This window comes from Falco naumanni, chromosome 4 (genome assembly GCF_017639655.2).
Source record: "Falco naumanni isolate bFalNau1 chromosome 4, bFalNau1.pat, whole genome shotgun sequence".
NCBI lineage: Eukaryota > Metazoa > Chordata > Aves > Falconiformes > Falconidae > Falco > Falco naumanni.
Genome location: NC_054057.1, coordinates 12086937 through 12113138, shown reverse-complemented (window position 1 = coordinate 12113138; position 26202 = coordinate 12086937). Strand labels below are relative to the sequence as shown.

General features: G+C 36.8%; 1 protein-coding gene across 2 annotated transcripts in view; it reads right to left on the bottom strand.

The window, feature by feature from the left end:
- The window catches only part of SKAP2 (src kinase associated phosphoprotein 2), a 116891-nt gene that overhangs the window by 29301 nt on the left and 61388 nt on the right, over positions 1-26202 (bottom strand). For both annotated transcript variants that reach the window (XM_040589317.1, XM_040589318.1), the window contains 5 exons: positions 17634-17711; positions 16800-16883; positions 7763-7887; positions 6793-6856; positions 6324-6428 (listed from right to left, as the gene is read on the bottom strand). In XM_040589317.1, coding sequence (XP_040445251.1) covers positions 6324-6428; positions 6793-6856; positions 7763-7887; positions 16800-16883; positions 17634-17711 — 456 coding nt within the window. The remainder of the gene's footprint in view (positions 1-6323; positions 6429-6792; positions 6857-7762; positions 7888-16799; positions 16884-17633; positions 17712-26202) is intronic.

Genomic DNA, 26202 nt, shown 5'->3' with positions numbered 1-26202 from the left:
TGAAGATTTACCACTTCCCACTCAATGGACATCTCATTCTTTCCAGCTACAGCAGAAACTTACCTCCTCTTCCATCACTGATACCTAACGTCAACAGAAAGAAAAGGTTCCCTCTTTAGCTGTAGGATTGCATTAATTGAAATTAAAGCCCAATCCCTTGTGGCAAACAAAAGCTGAGGTCCAAGTATCAAGTTCCTAACCACCTTCTGGATGCAATGCCTTTAAATACAAAAAGTTGTCTGAATTCATAACTCACGTCTCGAGAGCATTTAGTACTAGCTGAAGGATGCTCCAAAGTATATATAAATCCCATAAGCATACTGCCTCAAAACGCAGAGTAACAGAGAATTCAGACACAGCTCCATTTCATCATAGCAGTTGGGATGTAGCAATATACAGTTGAAAGAGATTGTTTTTCAATTATTTCCATGTCTGGCCTGTAGTCAAAGACACTTAGCAGACCCCAAATCCCAGTGATCAAGAAAACAAAATCACACATTTTGGACAGCAAAAAAAAATCTTTACTATTCCCTGACACCAAAATGTAGCTTACATTTGCTTTTCACTGCTCTTGTATTATTTGAATTATTTTTTATTTAAAGCAAACTGAGTAAGTCCCATAGCGCCCCCTTCTCCTTATTCTGGTACTCTACCTATGAGCAAGATATGACCAAAAATACTCCATATTCCAAAATAACACAATGGCTAAACAAGTGAAAAATATTAATTTCTTAACAACACTGAGATCCAATCTTTGAAAAAATGGTTTTGAAGAATGTTCAATGCTTTAAAAGGAAAAAAAATCCCTTGCTGTGTTCTTGAACCTTAAAGATGTTTTAATTGAAATTATTTGAAACACTTTCAGCAATTATTTTGGAAACTCATCTTTAGTACTGCCCTCAAAAATGTTTATGTTACATCCAGTCTTTTCAGCTTCAAATACTCTAGACCCTACTTCCCTACTTACACTTTATATTTTGAAATCACTGCATTTACAAATTAAAAGCATTTAGAATTCTTTCTGTGGGGAAAAAAAAACCAACAACAAAAAAGTTGATGGCACACCAGCATTATATAGAACTTCTGTGCACCAGAAGTAAAGAATTCCATAACTACTTGAAGCAAACAACAGATGCTGGGAGGAATTTGGACAATATACCAGGATACATGATATGCTGACTTAACAGCAATGATCATAGGTAACGTCTCAGATTCCATAACCACCCCCGTCTCTGCTGACTTAAACCTACTGCTCAGGTTTACAACGACCAATTAACAGTTTCTTCATTTTAGCTTACTGGTTTTAGAAACTTGATGATACAGCTGTAATTCACAACTGGGACTGCTTGACACCAAATGCTTTGTTGCGCCCACAGACCCCGACTGTGACATATTGAAAACTCTAAAATAAGCAAAGGTGTCCTGAAAAGGCATTTTCATTAACACAGTGCTGTGAAATCTTCACTTCTAGTGCCAAGAAGTCAATACATCTGACACATTTTGAGAACACAAATATTTGCTGTGGTGTTTGTGAGTGACAGATCAAACTTACACTCAAGCTCTACTACATAATCATAACATCCTTCTTCCCAAGAACAGGTAAATGAGGTCACATCCGTTTTTTTCCTCCCTCCATGCTCATGAAAAGAGTACATCATCAAAAAACAAGTTTGCTTCTTCAGAGCTCAAGCAACCCAGTAGCAAGAGGAGACGAGGAGGATATTAAGTTATGCTGCTTAACTGCAGAGGTTAGAAAGCGACAAAGCTGCTTAAAGAGACAACCATCAGATAGAGACAGGATGATCATTTCCTACCTCAACACTCAATGTCAGAAATAAGCTCTGAAATATCAATATAATTGTAAAACTATTTAAAAGACTTTGTTTAAACTGAGTAAACAAATTTAAAAGCATTTCTTTGCATGGCACGCTTGCTACTGCATAAAATAAGCCATTTACCTTTTCCTGAGCTTTGTTTCAGTTACAGTTTCCCTAGCTCTGCTTCCAGTACACTGCAAAACAGAATTATCGGCCAGATACCTGGGCTTGACCAAACTGTTTGGTAGAGGACTGAAAGCAGGAATCAAAACAAAAGCAAGCTTCCCATTCCCGTGACCCATGTCCCAATCTGAGATTGAATCAACCCTCAGGTTTAATCTACTTAGTAAACCAAGAACTGATTCGAGTGAGTTCTTGGCTAGGTCAATTCTCCACACCAGTTCCCCTGACCAGAGATCACCATAACACTGAATTCCACCATCCTTCCCTCCTGCTCACCCAGAAGTTCTCTGTGTTATGGACAGGCTGAGAAGAGATCCAACCTTACCCATTCTTTAAGGGCATTTTATCATCTCCGTGCACCAAAAAAGCACCACCAAAGTAAGAATCAGACCTTACCTTTGGAAGCATTTTCATGGCAACTATACTGTACACCGTGGACACTACCGCTAGAATGCAAGTTTGTGAGCAGAAAGAGAACAAAGAAAAAAAGATAACACAAGAGTGAAAATTAAGATAAGTATGTTAGCTCGGATTAACACCTCCTTCCTCCTGTTGTACGGGAGTGTTGTAGACAGTACACAAACTGTTGAGGTTGTAGAAAGGATCAAGGTGACAGGCAGTAGTTAGCATTGCAGTTTTGGGTATGTGCTCCATACAGATGTGAAACCACAGAAGATCATACTGAAGGCCCTTAAAAATTGTGTCTCAAACCCTGACTTAATAAAAGAAGAAGGAAAAAAAAAAAATCAGTCAAGGGCTGTAACAGATGGCATCATCTTTAAAGCCACAAGTGTTCACTCTTGTGACAAGGACAAGTCTTCTGCTTAAAACACCACTAAGCTAGAAACACTATGCATCTAGGTAGTTCTACATACACAGTTATTTAATACTACAGTTTTACAAGTTATTTTATGTCACACCTTAACATATCCAGCTGCGGACTGCAAATTATATAATGTGTACCAAGGCAGAAAATAAATATCTGATTAAGCAAAAAGGGGCCTGCCTTTACAATATTTTTCATTTTGCTTAACAAAGTTTTCCTCCGTGCTTTTATTAAAAAACAAAGAGACAAAAGCTTTGTTTGTTGAAGACAGTATAAAGGTTTCTCTTCCTGAACAATCTTGCAAGGAAGGTTTTAAAAGTTGGGAAATCTTTGGCAGTTCTGGCATTTTTTACTCTACTTGAATAACCACAGTAAAACACTGGCTAATACTGAAAACCAGGAAAATGATGCTTCTATGGTAAATAGGAATATGTACATGCTATTAAAGAAGAAAGTGACTTAACAGATCAAAAGATTAGTTTTCCCACCTCTCTTTGTACCCCCTCCAACTATTAACGCACTCCTCCTGCCAGCAGACAAATTGAATGCCACTGAAATCTGTGCTTTTAATAGGCTAATAGACTGTGACCATTCTGAATACTGGTTTGAAGCTATCCAATTCCTGCCTGGAAAATTCATCTACGCTGTCTCCTGCCACAAGTTAGTGGAAAAAAAAAATAGCTAAGCAATGAGATAGCTGGAGAATATAGCATCAGTCAGTCCTGATTACTGCAACAGTTCTCAAAAAATCCTAGTTTTCAAAAGTGTCCAAAAATTTCCATATCCTTTTTTTTTAATTCAAACACTCTTTATTCAAATACCAAACCAAATATTACCAAATGGACTGCATCATGAACTGGTTTCATTTGTTTCTGAAACGTTGATATAAAAAACACCACAGAACCACAGAAATGCAAAAGAAATTGAAAATTATAGCCAAATAAATAATAACAAGATACAATGAGCTGTGTACCTGAAATTCAATATGTATAAAGCTAGTGCATCTGCAGAAACAGAGGATCAGAAGCCTCTAACATGAAGATGCTTTGAGAATAAAAACAAAGTTAGAATTAATTTCTTCTCCCTCTTCACAGTGATCTAAATATAATTGCTTTCTGCATTCCAGAGTTTAACATAGCTTTGTGGCTGTACAAGTAACTCTCTTTTTCTGTTCTCTTAACTGGCATTCAGAATTCCTTATTTGTTCTATATTATTAAGTCAGATAACAGCAAGGATAATGATGCTCCACCCTTTGATCATGAAAGGAAGAAAGAGTAATTCACTTAACTGGGAAAATAGAAAGGACAGCCAACTGGAGTTAAATGCAACCAATCAGGCCTAATTAAAGCAGATGAGACCAAACTGGAGTATGCCCTTTTACCATCCAGTTTAGATGAACAGCTATACAAGAACCAAATTAGGCCTGCTCCTGCAAGGTTTGTCAACTAGCATTTCACCTAACACTCCAATATGCTACGGATTAAGAAAGGAGGACTGCTCTAAGGCATCAAAGCCATAAGTTTCTAATTCCATTTAAGCAAATTACTATTAAAGCACATTTATGGAAGAGAAACAGACACTTTAATCACCTAAAATCTATCGCAAATTTATGCTTTATTTTTGCTTAGTTATGCCAACACATCACAGACAAAATTAAGAGCTCCACTGCACAAGGTAAGATGGTCCTTTCTGAAAAGTTTACAACAGACAGTAACAGACAAGATGGAGAAAGCATGAGATAAAGATAATCCCTACTTGGTAACATGAAAATGAAGCACCATTCCAAGATCATGGTGAAAGAAATTAATTTAACTAAAAATTGAAACTATATTTCTTGAATAACAGAAGAACTATCCTTTCTTTGTAACAGCTGTTCTGTTACATTTCAGATTTATTAGCTACATTAGGAGACAACAGTTCCTAAAAAAGACATAAAAATGGGATCTAAGTGAAAATACTCTAAATTCGTGCAGAATCATACCAAGGCAGCAATTCTCTGAAGACAGAGCTTGAAGCAAAGAACTCAAAGCATATACTAACTACTGTCCCTCTACCAACATTGTACGTGTTATTGCTCCAGATCTACTTATTGTTTGAGATTCAAATGAACAGGTAAAAGATAAGTTCAGGAAAGAGTAATTTACCGCAGGATACAGCTAGAGCTTCTTTAACAAAAGCATAAGCAAGCATCCAAGATCACCACCTATAAGAGCCTCAGCATCCAACAAGCACTGGAGCAAGGTTTGGCTGTATCCTCTAGCTGTTAAGATTAAGCCCTGTAATGGAGCTTTTATATTCCCTGCAGAAGAGTTTTTGAGCATGCATGACACACAACACCCCATTTCAGCAGAACATGTATTCTGTGCTGATATAGTCTAAGCACAATTCAAAGCAATGGAAAAAAAAGAAAAAAGGTGCTTAAAGAATTGAGCGCAGCTACAATTCTACAATAATCAGTTTCACCAGCCACTCATGCCCTCTGCTCCCTTGGTTCATGGAAATGACCTTAAAATGAAAACCAAGACACACTAGAAAATGTTCTTTTCTCCAATGGTCAGAATATTCATAAAATAATTCTAATTTATAATGAAATTTTAATAAAAGATACAGAAAGTTAGTCAGCATCACATGACACGACTATTTCCTCTCAAGATATTGCTGACAATTGCACTGCTCCAAACAGCAAGAGGTGCAGAACATACAAAGTGATTATCAATTGTCATACCACTTCAAAACACTGTTTCTTAGCTAATGGCAACTGAATTCTGACTTTTTTCGTAGCTTCTTAAAATAGAACCCAAACCGACCACCTTTCACCTAAAACTTGAATGTCTATGATCAACTCTAAGAGCTTTTGCCAAGCTCTTTTTACTTCATTTTGCCACCGGATAGATACACTTGGACATCTACAGGCATAATCATTTGACCACATCAGAAAGTAAAAGTTTCTGTATAATCAACATCATGCTGGAAGATATGAAACAAAAGAACGTCAATACTCCTGTTGCTTTATTCACAATTCATCTCCAGAGCCCCGTCAAACCAAACCATTGCTTTCTTGCAGGATTATTAGTACCGTGTATTAGGCAGCAGCTGATAACATATGGAGTGATAGTGAACTTCTGCTTAATACAAATGACAAAATGAATAAAGAAAAAAATGGTGGGCAAGTTGGTGGAAAAGGCTGTAAGGCAAGTCAATTTTTTAATTTAAAAAAATTGCACACCAGAGAATGTTAATGAACTCAAAGTCCCCTGAGACCGCTTTTACACATTGTGCAATATTTTCATACCCCTGCTAAAGAAAACTGAATTGTTCTCACTTGGACCTGGTTGAAGACTTTTTTTTTTTTTTCAATGTCATAGCAGAACTGGAAATGTGGAAGTATCTTATTCATCGGGTTACTTTACACACTTACTTTCAGCCACTCAGAGTTAACTAGAAATAGAGAAGATAAAACCATCACAAGTCACGAAGTAAAAAATTTCAAAAATACCTTTAACTTCTTCATAAATGCTATCATCTATTGGTTCACTGTTCACTTGTCCAACATCATCATATTCCTCCTCCTCCTCCTCAGGAATAGTATTAGATTCCATATCTACATAACAGCAGTTTAAAAAGTTAACATTTACAAGAAAAGAATGCCTAAGCAGAAATTCATGCAAAATGAAAACACAATTCTTTTATAACCTGGTGCTTACAGTATATTCTGCTAATTTTCTTACAATGTTCATATGAGAAAACTTTAAAGCTAAATACTATTGTTGGAGAAAAACAGAAATCTTACAAAAGGAGAAAGGTCATATAAAAGCTACAACGTGACTGAAAACCAGGACTCGCTATTCAAAACATGGACAAGTAAGAATATTACATATACAAACGTGACAGATACATTAATGGACCGAATCACCATCACTAAGCAGTATTGGCAATAAAGGCTACTGCTTTACGGGCCGACTTACCTTGAATCACAAATTTGACTTGCTGTACCCATTCCTCTGCTTCTTTGGGAGTGGCGGCTGTAAACTGTTAAATGTTTATTAATAACTACTAGCAGTAATGACAAAAACACAACTACAATTTCATTAGCAATAAAAAAAAGGGACTGTAGCATTCTCATCACTTCCTCAAAAAAACATTAGTAATTCTTTTCATGTCTTATGGTACTTTTCTTGCAAGGATGCTTCTTATAATGTACAGCTAATTTTGACAAATTTACGTAATTGAAGGAGAGGATGATGGATTTGAAACTCTGATCAGCAGCTGGCAGCTGTGCAGAAAAAAGCTGCTTCTCTTCATCAATGTCAAAGCCAGAACTGACGAACAAAATTTGCCCTTGACAATTAGAAGACACCCATGAATTTCTTTAGACTGCTGGGTACAGTTTTCTTAAAAATGTTCTTGTCAGACTCCAACACACTACCTGACAGCTTAATTAACTGGCTTTCAACTGCAATCTCAGATATTTAAAACTTATTAAACTTACATTCCATATTGATGTCTAGCTGATAGATCTCTGAATTGCAAAGCTGATATGTGCCTTTACGTAGATTTTCCTTCCAAAGCCATGACCAATACAATATGTATTCAACACTGGTATAAATTTCAACTTTTTTTTGTATTATTTAATTCATCCAAGAAATCACAGACATACTATACAATAGCTATTAAAATGCTAACATTGAAATGACCAGTAGATAAAGATGATAGATTTCCTTGCTCTTGTCCAACAAGATAATATTTGAGGACATACATACATATTTTAAATCAGATTTTTTTCCCTAATATATGAATATATGATATAAGCAAGCGAGGGTTTCCTTTTTTCATTAAGATGTCAGTGAAAGTTGTTTTACTGAAATGTTAATTCAGTAACTGGAATTGTAACGGCTTTATCAATTTAATTTCAAGTCAACATAAAAAGAGTCCAACCTGATAAATGCGCTTATCAGGAGCGGAGATTTCAAAACAGCAATCTTTCTTTGCATCCTTTCGAAGGCTATTATTCATTCTGATGGTGTAGCCCTCTAAGGCAAATTCACCTTTCTGTTGTTTGTCTGTTGGAGATAAAAAACAAAGTTAGAGCTTCATTTACAACAGTGAACGTCAGGGGCTCAGCAGGTTATCGTTTATTCAGATTTTGTTTTCTATTTCATGAATTTTACAAAGAACAGGGAGGTTTTTAGCAAAATGATTAAGTGATGCTTCTGGAGATAAAGCTTTCTTTTAGAGGAAGATGTACACAAAAGTACATTTTTCTGTAGGATGCCTAAGGAATTCCACAGGGGTACGCTTGCAGATGGTGGTCTTATTTAGTAAGAAGTGCATGTTATGACATTTGTATCTAGTGAAAGCCAAGAACTGGAACTTGCAAGACACGTTTCCTATAAATCAGTGTCTCTTTCAGGTTCAGTAAACCAATAGGAAAACCTGTCTAGCTCAGAACTTGCAAAGCTCCCTCCTCAACTAATCACTTCACTCAAAAAATAAACTTCAAACTCCTTTTCAAGCAACTGGAAAAGGTTCCTTTCACATTCTGCTACCCACCCCCAGCTGTGCCTCCTTTTCACATGGTAGAAATACAGAATTAATTTTGTTATAAACTCAGGTGTGTGTTCCAAAAGTATTTCTCTCAACACAGCAAACATTTAGTTAGCTAATAAAAGTACTGAACCCTACCACAGTTTATTATGTAGAGCCATGTGGTTGTTTTAAAGACAATTCTACTTTTCAAAAGGTCTGGTTTATAGAAGTATCACTTAGAACAGGCCTGAGTTTAAATATGCTGCACATTGGGCAAGCAACACCTGTGTGCTCCTTCTGAGCTCTTCAGACCAAACCCTACATCCAATTTTATGTGCTCTGGCATGTTTTGGTGAATATTAAAAACTTTAAAAACAAACCAAATTGGTAAAAGTAATTCAGTTTTGCAATCTCTGTAGATCACAGTGCAGCATTCAAGCAAAGATAGGCATCATCAGTCACATTTTCTCAGGCAAAGAAAAAAAGTGCAGTTGCAAATGAAGGAAAATGCCATAAGTGTAGTTTTTCTCCACAGTACAGAAAATAATCAATTAACAATAAGCATCAAGCACAGCAGCAAAACTACTTTAAGTATTGCTGAACAGAACTTAGGTGCAAATACAAGCATCGATTGCTTATGTCTGTCAACAAAGGAGAAAACTTTTACAGTAGACAAAACAGAAAAAACTACAAATCTCAACATAATTTTGTCATCTTTCTGCAAATTTAATAGGAAAGGAAACCTTTTTCCACTTTTGAGAGGGTGAAAATTGGCTAAGACAGCAACATGAACATCAATGGATGTAAGGGCAGTCACCATACAAATACCCTTGCTAGTAATCTTACATGCATATAGACACAAATTCTTTGTCCCTTTCACTTTTTTTATGAACTCTCACCCAGGGCAAGTAAATACCAAATAGCACAATTACATGAGAAAATCCAGCACACTGCCCTATTTTCTCTTCTAGTCCCTTCCCCCACAGTAAGTTTTATTTTGCCTTAAGTACTAATGATACAGTGCTAATATTTTATATTTGCTCAATCCTCCACTCCTATATCAAACAGCACACAGATGCAAAACTCATGGAATTGCACCAAGGCAGCTATTAGAAATAATAATTTGCAATAGGTTAACTAGGTCCCCTTTTAAAGAAATTCATTTCTGCCTAGAAATGTTATTGCTCCCTCACTTGTGACCTCAGGGAAAAGAAGTGAAACATTAAATTCTCACTATCCCATGCTGGAGGTTTATCAAAACCCAAGAATATAGGAGCACACCAGACAGAATAAACAAACACCATGTCCAAAAGGTACAAACATTTTGTCAGGATAAAAATGAGGCAAGCATTCAAATTTAGTCTCTTGGATTCTTTCTGAGCCTGCTTCTCTGTGACGTGGATGATCCCTTTTATGGCAATACAGTTCATCAGAGCTAATGTCAGATGACCTCTGAACTCATTCTTTCAAAGAGCATTACATTGAAAACACAAGGATGCTGTACTTTGCACTGGAAGGGGAATGCGGTGCATAATATCCATATTGCATTTGATGGCTTCATTGTTTACATTGTCTTTGTCTTACCTCTCTGAACATGCTATTCCAGTGCTAACGAAAATCACCTGTATGCACCACCAAAAAATACATATATCCTTTGGTATTAAATCCTTTCACTGACCTTTACAGCAACAGACTAGTCATAGGATTGCTACTTTTGCTTCTAATTCTCCGTGCAGTGAAGGACCTCTAAGTCCAGCGCAGCATTACGCACATGCTTAAAATGTTGACCATGAGGAAATTTTAAGACCGTGAGATACTTCACAGCCCTGACCCAGAGCCCACTGAAGTTGATAGAAAGACTCTCCATATGCATTCACACTCTCTGGGGCAGCAAGCCAGAGATAGGACCTGGTATGACCTGAGAAACAGCTCCACAAATCCAGAACGGCAGGACACAGGTCAGCTATAGCTCAGCTGCATGCTCTGATGGTGACAAGCACTGGAGGTCTACAAATCCCAGTTGCTCTTGAAGAATACACCTTTCCAAGTAGGACTGGAGACCAACTCCATCACTTGATCATCGTGGAGCAAACCACGACCCACGGTAGCTGTTTGGCCAGGCACAGTAGTCAGGTGCAGGCTTGAAGACAGGGCCATCTTGTAATCAATCAGACCTGATGATCATCTCACCTTCATTTATCAGCAAAGGCATGCAGCTGCATATGCGTGCAGACAGACCTGGCTTTCAATTTAAAGCTGCCCAGTGAAGTTAATGCCTCAGCTTCCACAATCAGAGTCATGTTGTTTATATCAGAACTATTTTCTGGAGACTTGGCTTTAGGGAGAGTTAAACAGTTTTTGATGTTTTAAAAATTTCAAAGACAAGTATTTTAAATGGATACTTAAAATTAGATGTAGTTGGGTTTTATGGCGGGTGCCTTAGAAGTAGCTTCAGGAAGCACATCTACATTACAGAGATTTCACTTTCATTTTGAACCCTCAAACCAGAACCTGAGTTTTGCCCTAGGCAGGAATACAACAGCATATTTAGGAGGAACTAGGGAGAGACATGTGGATGGAACATACTTCTCTGAAGAACAATTAACATTCTTGCTGCCTCTTATTTTCTCAAGATAGGGCTTTGCAATTCAACAATGGGAAACCCTTAAGCTGTCCCAGAACAACATAGAACAGAATTGCAAAAAGTATAATGCTATCAGCCTTGTAAAAACATAACAAACAAAAAAAAAAAATCATGATCATCATCAAGCTTAAGTTGTTCTACAATTAAGTCCAACCTCATTTCAGAATAAACTGTTCTTTTCTTTGCTCTCATCTCCTCATCCTTCTGTTCCCTTCTCCTATCAGACACACAACAGAAAAATATATCTGGGTCTGTGTAGATCACTTTGCATTAAGAATGCAGAATTGTAAAAAGGTAGTATAACAGAGTGGGGAGTCAGGCACTAAGTATTAAACAAAAAAAGAAGTCAAAACTAGTACATAGATATTTGAGAGAAATAAATATGAGGGGCTATATTTAAAATAGAGAAAACAGATCTGAATGAAATTTGAGAGCTACTTCAAACATTTTTCTTACATATAAAGGTCATTCATCCTAAAAATAGTGAAATGTTGTTAACAACGGAAACAGGGCAAATATTATATTGGGGGAAAAAAAAGAGTCTCAAGGGAAGCAGAGAAAAAGGGTTTTGAGTAACCTTGCGTAACTGAGTCCATGGGAACTTTTAAAACAAAGAAGGGTAAACCTTCAATGGGGTCTTGAAATGATTGGGTTGTAAATTTGAGGCCTAAGGCAATGTGCCCATATTATTAGCACATGTAAAAAGAATTAGTGCATATTTTTTTCTGAAGAACAGAAAGGACTTCGATAGTAGAGAGGAAAGAAGTTACAGAGAAAGGCAAAAGGAACAAAGGCAAACAGAAAAATTTCAGAGAGCGATAAAGTATTCATAGATACTATTCTAATCTATAATTTAACTCTCTCCATCTTGAAATTAGGAGCCTGTAAGATCTTATGGTTTACAAGCCTTCATGCTAAAATGTAGTTTCACATACTTTTCCATATGCAGGATGTCAGCTTTCTAAAAATAGTAAGTGCCAGTATCTCCAAAATGGTAATTCTTTTTCCAGCTTTTGGAACAGTCCTTTCCAAACACGTCAATAGGAGTTCTTCCCTTTCAGACAGCAGATCTGAAATACAACTCATTTTGTTTTTCCCTTTCCTTTAATCTAGTCCTCTGAGAAATCTAAATTTTAAAAAATGAAGGAATAGAAGCAATGATTGAAACACCTTATTTAGAGCACCAGTTGTTTATATTCAGTTTGCTTATGCTCAATCATTATTTTCTAAATAACGTACTATTAATGGCAAGCGTGTCTCTCAAAGTCTGAATTTAACATTCTCATAGCAGAAGATTCAGTACTCATTAGATAGATGCCTTTGATTGCCATCACCCTGCTAAAACAAAGTCCTGCTGAACATTCACAATTCCTGCAGATTTCAATTATGGACTCTGTCAAAAGTGAAGTCTGAACTAAACCAGGATTTTTGCCTTTCCTATGTGGGTGTTCAGAGAAGGAAGACTAAGAGAAGGAGGTCTGCAGCTAAAAGCAAAAAGATACTTCAACAGCTTTCCATTGGGTTTGTATATCTTTCGTCACTCCTAGAAGGAGAAATTTGCAACCTTAGCATGTGGCAGAAATTCCAGTAGCCTGGTAGGTAAGTCACTAGGACAGATTTTCAAATACAGCTCTAATTAGGTTTCCCTCTCCCTTAATATTGTTCAGTCACCAAGTTCTTCAAAAAACCAAGACACAAAATAAAACAAAACCTCTCTTTTGCACAAAGAGATGTAGTCCATCCATTGGCCTGGCCACCACTATCTTACTATTCAGAGAAATCCATTTTAAAAATAAAAAATAATAATTGGGAAAAAAAACACTCAAGAGTTGTCTAAAAGCCTCTAAATTATCCTCCTCTTCAACACCGCATTACTGGCAGGCAGGCAGATACCATTTTCAAGTTATAAAAATGAAAATAAATTTTTAGTGCCCATTAACAGAGAGGAAAATTACCATGATGTTATCAATTACTGTCTTGCTAAACATTTAGCTGATCTCTCCAGTTTGCTGAGACAGAAGGGCATATAACATTGTGGCCTGGTGAGGAAGAAGTAATGAAGCCACTAATTCATTCATTTATAAAGCAACAAATTAACTTTCCTTCTTCACATGCACTTTGAGGTCTGAAAGGTTAGCCGTACCACCTAGCTGCCTTAGTACAGGAACTGCCAGAGATCATATAGAAAAATGATATGCAAACAGGGTGCCCAAGTCAGGATGCAATTGCATGGAAGCAAAGAAAAGGGAAGGTCTAGAAAAGGTTTATGGAAGGAAAGACTGAAAAGGACGACCAGGCAAGCTTCTGGAAATCCAAGCCAGCTCTGACATTTGAACATGCTTCTCTGCAATGTTGTGGGCCACATGCTGGCAACAGGTACTGCAGCACAAGCACAAATACACATGTGCTTCCTGCGATACCTATTTCTGACACATAATTAAGTCAAACCTTTAAGTTCCTCCATCTACTCCATATATCATCGATCGGTGAAAGAAAAAACGTTGGTGATTCACTTAGACCTGTCTATATTGCAGGGATAAATAACATTGTTTCACTATCCAATGCTCACCAAGTGTATGAGAAAATAGAGGAGGAAACAAGACAATCATTAGCCTGCAGGCATCACAACTGTTAAAAGAATGCTTGTAGTTTCTTAGATGAACACACACACATTCACAAACACACAGTCATTTACTGTATTTTTACAGGCTTTAGCTTGTACTATATTCTCCTGGATTAGGTCTCATATTTTTCATCATTCAGTCTGAATAAATGATTCTGAAACTTTTCCTTACATGTTTTTGTGAACTTTAAACACTTCCACACTTCTTGCTTTCCCCATGTAAAAAGCAGAAAGAAGAATTAAAAGTGTTTTGGAAACAACAAACCTACACAACCTAATAAAAAGGCATCCTATAGCCTCACATTTAGCACTCAGTTACATTTACACTGATACTTAAGCATGAAAATCAAACCCTGGCCAACAGAATAGACACTGCGCAAGACACAAAAAAACCTTCACGGATTATTCACCAAGGTGTCCAGTTTTAAACATATACACAACACAAAACAAGCCAAGCAGGACCCAGAAACTCCTGCTGCCTCTCTGCCTTACATCCCGCAATACACAGGCACGAGCACTACATTACCCGTTAAAAGTGACGTGGGCAGCAGGACTGAGCACATACTGAATCCTCATCTCTCTTCAAACCAGGCTCACGTCAACGAGGGGGAATTTTCCTGTTGTGTGAATCAGCCCTGGAACCTGTTAGAACTCAGGGCCCAGCTGATACAAAACATCTGCAGACACTGCACAGGCCAGGGCAGACCGGCATCATTTAGACAGATGCCATCCCTGCAGTTCAGGAGTTGGCAGCAATTTGCACAAAGCCACGCAAATGCACACTTCACCACCGTCCTGCAGGCTGGAAGAACACATACTGATTTTCCATGTGGTCCAAGTTATCAGCATCAAGGGTCACAGCAAAAGAAGAAGGGCCCCAACACAACAGCACACTACAGCAGGCACCACTGCTGGCTGCAACAGTGGGAGTGAAAACAGTTTCAGGTTCTTCCAGTGACTAAATGCCACGTCTCCTCAGGACTGTCTCATCGCACAAATCGTCCGTGCTGACATGCAGCCTGCAGTTAAACAGCGTGATAAACACCAGCACATACATTCACAACCACCGGTTTCAGCAGCAAACTAGTTTGCCATGGACCTACAGCAGTCGCCAGAATCTAGTTTCCACGCAGCGATGGCAACTGGCTTCTGCACTGGAACAGGCAACTTTATGTATTATGGCATCAGAGGGCTGAAGAAAGTACCTCCGATCAGTCTAGAAAAAGGCTTTCTTCTTCAATGGCAGCTTCTGGAATGACTGTTGGTCATCTCAGATCTGCAAGACGAAACGATTCCACCATGCTGCAGGAGTTTTTCTACACTAACAGCACCAGTCACATGGAAGTAGGGCAGAAATTCGTCCATCTGATTTTTTTGCTTCCTCCACGAGCTACTGTTTGGAGTCCAGCCCACACAATTCCCATGGACTGTGTGCCTCTCCCACATTAGGTTACAGTTAGGAAGATCTCCCCCAAAAAATCTGCAGCCTACAAAACCTATAAATATATAAGCCAAAGCATCTGTGTATAGATCCATAAAGAAAAGAGATCCCACAGTATATCACAGGCAATTCCTAACATGACACCAACCTGCCAAGTGCTAGGGAACAAGTTTCCATGTATCAACTTTCAGCACTGGTATTAGAACTTACAACACAGCCTTGATAGTCAGGTTGTTTCAAAAGAAAGAAAAGAAAAAAAAAAGAAAAAAAAAAAAGGGTGGGAAAGGGCAGGTGGGCAATTTCCTGCCTTAATCCAAAAACCATATGCTAGAAAGCATAAATAATGATTAGCATAGACATAAAGGAGAAAAAAAAAAAAAAAAAAGAGTAAAAAATATCAAGCTTTTTCTTTTCTTCCTCCAAAAACTACCAGAGGAAAAGACAAAGATTTAAAAACTCATAACAATCTTTAAGAACTAGCAAAACTGATTAAAATATTTGCCATTTTTTAAATACTAGGTAACATATAACTATATAAAAACAAACAGCACACGATACTTTTCCAGATAAAGACATAAATCATTACTGACAAATCAGTGTTAAGTCACACCTCCGCAAAATTTTTCAATGAAGATTGTTTATGTTTTTGAAGCTTAATCAATCTGTAAATCCCAAAGAAAGAGTAAAGAAGAAAAGGGAACATTTAGCAGATAAGCTAACAATAGTCTGGAAACAGGAACTATCATGGGAAACTGTAGCAATATGAAAACTGGACTTAGAATTAGACCCTTATTTCTTTGGAATTAAAGAAAGAATGAGTTTAAATAGGTCAGCAAATTGAGGAATGAAAGAAACTGCATCAAATTAAATTAGTCTTTGAATAAAACAACACAAAATAACCACCTGCACTAACCTCAAGTAAAGTCACCCAAACATAAGCAGAAGGGAAAAAAACCTTCAATGTAAAGTCTGCCCAGAAATAAGTATTTGGGGGTGGGGGGAGACATAATTACACTTTCTAAAGTTGCTCAGATGTATCTTTATATCATTTGTTTTACCCTTAAACATCAAATACACTTGGCACACAATTTAAAGGATATTTTATTTGACTGTCAATTTTAAAAATTCAAAGCGATATCCCAACGTTTATGCCAGCTTCTCTTTAAACTGGCTATTAAAAGTTAAAAGTCACCTTCAGAAGCTGGCTTCAGTCTCCATGACTAGCTTTTAATTAAATATATTACGTCTTTCTAGCTTTTTCAAAACATAAGCTATTTAGAAAGAAACACAGAGCTCTACTATGCAGTTTCGGAACTAAAATTTTCCTGGATAGAACCATACTTAAAGAATTTGGAAGGTATAATTGCTAGAGGGTGTTTTAAAATTAAAATTCTATTTGGACAGAAAAAATATTTTCTGTCCAGTAAATCAACTACCAGCATACTATCAAACCAAATAGCTCTCGCTGTTATTGGCACACAAAGTAGCTTTACAAATAACTTAATCTTTTTGCTCAGTTTCCCTGCTTTAGAAAATGAGCACATCACTTACAGATTCTGAAGAATATTTACTCATTTTTAGAATTCACAGCACTGTTTAAGAACAAACTGACCTCTTGAAATTTTCACCTATTTTCTTAAAATTACCTTAGATTCAGTTTCCAATTCCACTAAAGCTTTTATATTCTTTTGTGCATTAAAAGATTATTTTTATAGTTTATCATCATTATTATAATTACCTTTGTCACTTCCATAATAATAGAAGACCGTCTTACTGATAGCACACCAACGTTTCTGCCATTCAAAGCCAAGAAAACTGTGATCTGCAATTAATATAATTTGTGTTATATCACTTTATGTCATTATTAAACACAAATATGTTACTTCTTTTCATGGGTGAGGTAAGAGGGAGGAAGAGGTAGGAAAGGTGCTAAGGAAATGAAAGAAAATCGGGATATGAAGAAGAGAAATGTATAGCACTGGGAATGAAATTAGAAATAAAAGAATAAAAATTGGTGGTAAGAAAAGAAATGAGAATTTGAAATCATATACGGAGAGAAGTCATGTGTAACATTAAATATAAGGAAATAATGAACAACTTCCTAAATATTTCCTAGAGTTATTGCAGCATTAAGTGGGTATTAAAGTGACAATGTAAGATTTATTGAATCAAGGTAAATATTGACTGAACCAAAGCTGAGATCAATATTTGGCCTCTTGAAGGAAAATAAATCTTGATGCTCAGTGAAACATGAAGTCAACATATGGTACTTTTACATACGTTCCTAATGTTTTCTTCAAAAATATCTGAAAGTCTCTGAATTATGGCTGACAGTGGACTTTCATAGCATGATTTTGTTAGTCAATAAAGAAATAAGATTTTCTTTTCATACTACAGGAGCAATTATGTGCTGTGCTTCTTTTGCATAGCAATGCTTCAACATTTCGGCTTCTATTTAATTTTACCTATCGCTCCTGTATAAAGTCATCTGCGTGTATAATATCAAATACTGACACATGGACTTCCCAGATACAAAATATGCACTATTTTCATAAAGATTGTTGAGACTTACCTTTTCTGCGTTTTTCCAGGTATCCAGCCTTCAAAACAAACTGAAGATCCTGAGCTGCAATAGGAGGAAACTGATTCCCTGAAAGAAAAATAAATTCTGTAAAGCACCGCTTTTGAAGAAAAATGCTGTAGTAGTGTTAATAAACTTACAGATTTTACATTGTCAATATGCAGGAGCTACTGGAAAAAACAATTCTAGTAACTACTATGCCAGATTATTTTATGTACACAAACCCTCCAATTATAAATGTCAGAGCTGTTACTGCTGTCCTCACCACTTCAGTAAGGAAAAACGTAGCTGTATAGCAGGCCCTGCAAGTCTCAGAAGGAAAAATTTATAATTAAACAAAGCTATGGCAACTTAGAAAACATTCATTTGTGTTCTGAACATGTTCTGTAAAGCAAGTAGGATAATGAAAGCAGTAATTTTTCAAATGTGCAAACAAAATCAAGTATCACAACTCAACGCCAATCAGGAATACAGTTTTCAATACCACCTTCATACAAAAACCATCCTGAAACAACATACAAGGTGAGGATCCCCTATTACATTGTCTATGAAAAAAAAAAAAACAGACCAGATGAAGAGATAATAAGAGGTGATCCCTGCTTTTGACAGACATTACCGAATTTGCAATATGCCACAAAAGTATTGTCTATAGGATCTATAAGGCGATACTGGATAAACCAAAGACACTGCACAGAAGTTTACAAAATTATTGATCTACATGTTTCGTAGAACATGGCTGCATCTGGAAAATACTGAGTATGTTCCACTGTATTATTTCCTTTTTCTCAGCTGCTAACTCATAGCTAGGAGCATGAGACTGACCAGCTGGCCCTGCCTCAACTTCAAATAGAAGTCTAGATGTTAAAAATTACGTTTTCCATTCTGCATCTTTCCACTCCTAAAACAACAGAACTATTTAAATGGAAGTCCTAGTATTAACAACAGGAAAATATTAGATATGTCTAACTATTAACATGTATATAAAAGTCATACTCTTTACAACAAGCAAAAAAGCAAAACAAAAGCTATATCCTGTGCTCCTGGGTTTTTTGTTAAGTGCGTGTGAGCATCACAGTGAAGTTCCTACTGCTTATTATCATCAAATATTCATAAAAGCCACTGTAGGTAGATGGCAAGTTTACAAAGCAACAATGAAATTACATATTTTTTGATGAATAATTAAGTTCTACCAATACAAAGATACAAAAAAAGACTGATATCAGCAGACAACGCCTGTGCTAAAAAAAAAAAAAAAAAAAACCAAAAAAAAACACACTTTAAAATATGCAGTGTGGGTTAAAGATCAATTGTCTGACCCTGAACAAAGAACACTATCTCTGGAAGGTGATGCCAACTTCCTGGATTTTTAGGTTGTCACTTAAAATAGAAATTTTTTTAATCAGTGTCCACAAATTAGTTGGTTTATGGTAGACTTAAATACGGTAGTGGAAGGGAAGCAACAAGAAAAAGACAGGAACACACAGGGAATGTTATTTTTTAAAGTATGACAACAGTCAAAATGAGTCTGCATTCTGTAAATAACAGCTGGCTTTTTAGATGAAAAAAAAAGATTTTGTTGGATACCATAAGGTAGTAGACAGAATTTTATATACATTGACACTTCCACTGAGGTTCTTTTTTATTAATATTATTTTTAAAGATCAGGAGTACACTAGGTTGTTATTTCAGCTTCTATGGAATTTTTACTACTGTATTAAAGATACAAGAGTTGTGGCTCCACGTACGTGCGTTACAAAATGATGCAGCTGTCCCCTTGCTTGACATTATGCAATCAGAAAACAAAGACACTCGCTGGCTGGTATGTGGGAAGTTTGTTACTTAACAACATGACCTAATGATAATACTAGGAGTGGGGGAGGTGTAGAATTTTACAAATATACATAGTGTGCTGCTTTATATTGGTCATTGGGAGGCATCAGTGTGCAACACTTACAGCTTTGCCTCATCCAGTAGGGCTCATTTTAGAACACTGCATCCCCACAGATGTGGAAGACATACAACCTAATTAAACAAATAAACAAAACCAGTTCACTCTTTAATTTTTTTTATTTTAAGAATTTCAACCACTGTTTGGATCTAATTGTATACATTATCGTTGGTGTCAGTCTGGGTTTTGATGAGGCAGCTTGGCAAGTGAACATTTAGTGAGCAGCGAAATCAAATGGGACACACGGTACCAGAGAAACACATACTTGGGGGTGTCCTTCATCTTATTGTGTCTGTAGGTAGAAGCTCATCTGAACTGACTAATTCAGAGTCAAAACCCTACTCTCAGTTTTGCTACTTCTGCCGAGACAAGTCCAGATAAATTTGATTACAGCTTTTTCTGAAACTACATTTATTTTGCATAGGGCACTGAAAGCTTGCAAGGAAAAGAACCTTCATGAAAAAAGGTAGTTTTCCCACTCTTCTGGTGACACTGCAGAAGGAAGTCCTCCTCCCACCCTCAACCTGTAGAGATGCCAGTTTCTTTTTCTGTTCCTCAAAGCATGAGGCTGTTACTCCACGAAACAAGCAGCAGCTGGTCAGCCCCACTGCCACTCACAATTTGTAAGCAGTTGAAACAGGAACAGATCACACACGTATTATCATCCTTCTGTCAGAGAAGCCTGGGAACCAAAAAATATGATAGAAGGGCAGGAGAAACAGACTTAATTGTAATATCCCAAGACACATCAGCTGTACATGAAAGAAAAAGCATAAATCTGGCTAAATACCTTCTTTCATTGCCCTGTACCTCCAGAAGGAAGGGGAGAGAGACTAAGTAGTACAAAAAGTATAAAGGAAATAGAAAGAACTACCTCCTTGCAGATTCACATTACTCCCAGGTGTTGTGCATATGTGGCAGGAAGGCAGCACAAACGCAGATATACTCCTACCCCTGTGCTGCTACAAAAACAATGGAGAGATGAAAGAAGAGAGAATGACTTCTTGTTTACAGCTACTGCCTAGTCAGCATGGAAGGCACCTAAACTGTGTTTCCTTTCTACCTTTCTTCCATTTTTTTTTTCCATTGCTTTACTCTCTTGTCCACATCTCAAACAGGATTTAGAGTGAACTGCAAGCCCTAGCTGTGGGAACTCTCAACTGAAAGTTTGGAATTTGCATAGGAGGTTGGTTTTTGCAGTTGATTTCAATCAAAGTGTTGCTTGCCCATTCATTTGAAATAGATCAGGCTTGACACAAATCTCCTAAAAAAAGTATCAGTAAAGCTGCACTTTTGTTATAGTAAAGCAGCATTTGTTTACATTGCACTAATAGCTGAGATGGGAGGCTCATTAGTTGACTAGCGAATGGGACTTGGAGTAAGACAGCTCCCTCCACAAAAAAAAAAAAAAAAAAGTAAAAAAAAATCTATTTAACACAGAGAAAGACTGCCAAGAAAGAAGGCATTACTGTTTGGTTTTTTTTTAAACAAAGAACTATGAAGCAAATAAAACAACATGCTTTGAGTCACATGCTCCTTTATAGTTTAGAGCTCTAAATTCCCAAATACTATACTCCTTGCATGCCCTGGGACATCATGATAAGGAAATTTTTTCCCTTCCCCAATGGACGCAGGTGCAATGGCCTGAATTTCAGTTTCCTCTAACTTCACTGGAGATTGTCCACTATAACAAATGAAATGCAGAGATGCAAGATAGCACCTACTGGTATTAACTTTCCTGAGTGTCTCAGTGTTTGTTGCTCAGATACTTACGGTCAAGCTGACTACCAGTTCAGAGCAAAATTTCTTTCCCAAAATCTGACAAGCAGAGATCACTATATGTCTTCCTACCCCTGTATGGGCTGTTTCCAGATAGGTCTCAAGGATTTGGAAATAAATATATTATAAAGACCCATAGTCTTCCCTGGTTTCTCCTTTGGTACACTGTAATTTCTGAAGCCAATTTTAAATAAATTTTCAACACCAAAAAGTAAAGTACCACTGTGAGTCAAGAAGTGTTCTGTGGCTTGTAGCTGTGCAAGTTTACAGGTGGGGAAAGGTACGATCGCTCCTGTATACCCTTTCCAGACCTAACTTGTGCAGTATCATTGCCCTGACAGTGGTGGGCAAGCACAAAGTGGAGGATACAAAAAAAGGCTCCTTTTCATTCCTGACTTTCTACCTCATAAATAATGTCTTGAACCTTATTTTCTTTGATGTGAAAATCAGATCAATACTATCCAATATTTGGGGAGATTATTATCTTGCACCCCCAATATACAATATAAAATGAGATCATCTGCTTAATATTAAAGGTTTTCCTTCTTTCTTGACCACCCACTCACAGATGAATCTCCCAGAATAATTCCTCTTCTTATCATGGTAGGAATTACTTCAATGTACTCCAAACTAAAACCTGCAAGCTATGCTCCACGTGCATATTCCCAGACTGATATGTACAAAGGCCATCAAAGACCAGATCAAAATATTTATGAGGTCTAAACCTTCAAGTTTTAGAGAAAAGTAAATTACACATATAATGCACCAGGCTCTTCCTCTTGGTTCTAGGCACATTTGTGCCAAGTGAGCAGCTGGCAGTTATTATAATGCTATTGCTGCCAGGCTAAAAATTCCTCCAGTGAAAAGAAAGTGAAATGCTCTCACTCAAGCATAAAGCCAGTTTTTCCACCAGTCATGCTTTGACTTCAGGAAAACATCAACATTATTAACGTAGGTGTATTAATGTACAGGTTCCACTGCACAAATCCCACAAATCCAGTGCATCTTGTGACTTCAGAAAGACCTCAGATACAGCTTATGGCACGGCTACAATTTTTGCAACTTGGTAATCAGAGAGTCAAAAGCCTGCATGTGCAATTTTGCACCCTACTGCAGTAGTAAATTTAGCCCATTACTTAGAAACAGTTTCATCAGTGTTGCTTCACATGATAAAGCATGAAATTCAATCATTATGCATGGCATGTTGATTTTTGGAGGACCCAAAGGTGTTAAAATTTCATTCTGTATACAAAATAAATAAAACAAAACCAGGTTGTATTATTCTGCACTGTATACCAATAGGAATATTTTTTATTTCTTCAATGTGGGCTAAGGGATACATAAAGCAAGAAATAATTAGAGGTCAATGCATTCTAAAGAGGTGCTTAGCATGCTTATGGGAAGTTAAACAGGCGAAGTGGAGATAAGTGTAATTCAGTAACAGCTAAGTGGTTGATTACAGCTTGCTTTCCTAGTAGAGGACCACAGGCTTGACTATTATAATAGTAAAGATTTCTTGTTCAAATAAGAATAATTCACTGTTCTTCAGTCCTTGTAAAAGAAAACTGCCAGGACAAAATACATCAATCTGATTATATGAAAAAACCAGCAACTGCCATTTCTTAATCTTCCATAAAAACCAAAAACAAACAAAAAACCCAAAAACAAAAACAAAAACAAACAAACAAAAAAAAAAAACCAAAAAAACTCCACACACACTAAAAAAAACCCCACCAAACAAAACCACTATTCTTGAAATTTTTCCAGCCTCCTTTTTACTTACTGAACACCCATTTATGCAAAAAAAGAAACCAAAATCTATACATATTTGAATTATTGTTAGTAAAAACTTTGACATCAGCTAGAAAACAGAGGGAAAAACACTGGCAATATGGAAGTGTATCTTGTATCCAATATGAAACTGGATGTTTCTCTAAAATTTAAGTATTTAAATAATATTCTTTAAAATGCAGAAAATGGGGGGGGGGTGTCTTCAGGCTCAGCACTTTTATATGTCCCAGGCTGCAACTGCAAAATGGTACAGATTTTCTGAAAATATTTGTGTTGAAGTTCAGCAAAGTAGCAGGCATTATTTTTGGCAACACAAAAAGTATTTTCATCTTCTTTTCTTCCCTCCCACCCCCATTCTCATACACTTCTCCCAAAATTCTTCGTATCTCTTCATTTCATTTTGATCTGGAAATATAGCGTTTACACATTTTTAATAGCTACTACAGAGGGATTCAATTATCTTTGAATCTGTACGTAGCAATACATTGGGGTCACATCTGTTGCACAAGCACTGTGAATCTAGGCTAGAGAGGAGGTGTTTTACTTTCATATGCATACCTTCTCCCTGCTTTTTTTGTTATTAAAGATTAATGTATACTGAATTTTAAAAAAACCATTTCCTAGAGTCTTCTGATTAGTCAAAAGTTATCAGTAGGAAGATCACATAAAATCTCATTAGCTTCATTAACTGTCTTGAATACTTTCACAAAGACTACTTCAGTACCTTGCAAATGTAGTAGCCTAATAGCTCTGAATTAATTTAACACGCAAGAATCAAAAGATAAATGCTAAAGAAAATGCATTTCATTCAGGAGAATAAATATAACAAAATTGTTTAGCTTCGGAAACACTGGTTCAAGAAAAGTTAGCATTTTGATCTTCAGAGCACTTGTTCCAAAGACCGCCTAGCCTGTGAAATTTTGCCCTGGAGCCATCCCCATCACCACTGTGTCTTCCAATGGGTTTCAATAATTTGTAGGGAATAACTTGCCTCTAAGAAGAGCCAGCAGTGTATTTTATTAAAGAATACTTAAAGCAGTGTCATCTGTTTCTCGTTTTAATTCTTTCTAATTTGGGCGATGCAGCTTGGGTTACAAATGCTGATACCACACCCTCGAGTATTTCTTCTTGACTCCTTCCTTGGAAGGCAAAAGCAGTACCAGCATTTCTCCTCCTTCCCTTCCTGCAAGCTCAGGAGAAGGCAGTGGGCCAGACAGCCTAAAAACCACTGCAACAGATTCTTTACAGAAATATTTGGTTCTTTTAAGCAGCATACTTGAGAACTGCCTCTTTGTCATTTCCATTTAGCCCCTAATGAAATAACTGTGTATTTAGATATTTTAAATTTTTCAAAAAATCTTACATCCATGGCTTCTCAATCTTCATCTGTTTTCTGAGCAAAGTTTCTTTAGTAGTTGTAACATATTTGATTTGACAAAGACTTTTTTTTTTTTTAAATAAATTATTGGAGTCAGCCAGCCAGACTCCATTCACCAGGATCCTCAGCTTAATGGAATTATGCTGGGTCACATGCTCCTCATCCAAACTTAACTTTGAATTTATAAACCCATATTGTCCTGGACTTAAGAATTCTTTCGCTGGCTTTCAAACTGGTTCTAAAACACCCACTGTTACATTTTGTACAGCACCTTCATGTAAAGAGGAATTCACGTTCACTCCTTGATCCAGATTTGATTTTCACATAGGTAATTATGAAAATTTCACAAATGACACCCACAGCACATGGCGAAAAGGGGGGGAGGGGGGATACTGTTTTCTGCTGCAAGCAAGCACTATCCCCCAGGGTTATAAAAGGGGCCAACGCATGCTTCAGAGGAGCAGCCCTCCTGCCTTGGCTGTTTCTCGAAGATTCTGACACAAGAAGACAGAAAGAAGATACAGCAGCAAAGAAAAGGTCTCTTGTGCAAGGTCTACCACTCACACCCCTGTAATATAAGGCACAGAAATGTAAAAGTTTTGCTTAAATCCCTCCAAGGGTCATTAAAGTTTAATCAATCACTCCAGCGCCAGACAAAAAGGTTTCAATCACCCGGAGGCCCACACTACAGCTAACAGAGAAGAGTACCAGTTGTAGAGACTGACAATACAATTTTGCCTATGCAACAAGAAGCTGAGCTTCCTACTTTGTAATGAGAATTAAAATATGCAGGAGAACACAGAGATAAAAACAATGCCTCTGCATTGCAGATAGAAGCAAGTCAAAACAGACCATCATGGATCAATTAGAGGTACTGGAAATTCTCATGAAATTATGTAGGCAAGCTGAAGTTTCCCAGCATTGTCTCACAGACAAACACACACATCCAATTTTGATTAGAAACCCTAAGTAAAGATTCAGAATATCTATACGATAGCTGAAGCACAGAAGGTGCTGTTAGCTAATAAGAGAAAATTAAAAGGCCAGGAATAAAGAGTCTACAGCTGGAGTATGACCAACATAATGTCAAATTGCATATGGATAGCATCTTTAACCACATCATGATTCCTGTAATCCCAGATGACTGATAGGAAGAAAGTCCTATAGGTTTATCAAACAGCAAGTTAAAAGCTAGCATTTAATATGTCCAGGTGAAAAAAACAATTTTCAGCTTTACATTTAAAACATCTGGAAAAGGTAATACTACAATACAAATTGTACACTGCAGTTTACTACTATTTTTAAATAGCCACCTGGTAAGCATAAGAATCCCTTGGAAATAACCACATATCAGAACACCTTAAGAGAAACTTATGGTAATCAGAACTAGAAGTTTCCTATTACTTTCCTGATTTTGTCATAATGCTTTTAATTAGTACTTTTGAAGGGTCTAAAATTCGATCTTTGGACAACATGCACATTTTGTTCAGCAATTAAGTCTAAACTGAGACTAAGCAATGACAACTATTTAACTGAACATGAGAAGTATTTAGTATGCTTTGGCAGAAAAGCTGCCAAATGTCATTTCTTGCAAAGCTGAACAATGATCTTTCAAATTGTATTTAAAAATTAGTAGGACATATTCTCTTAGTTTCAACATCCTA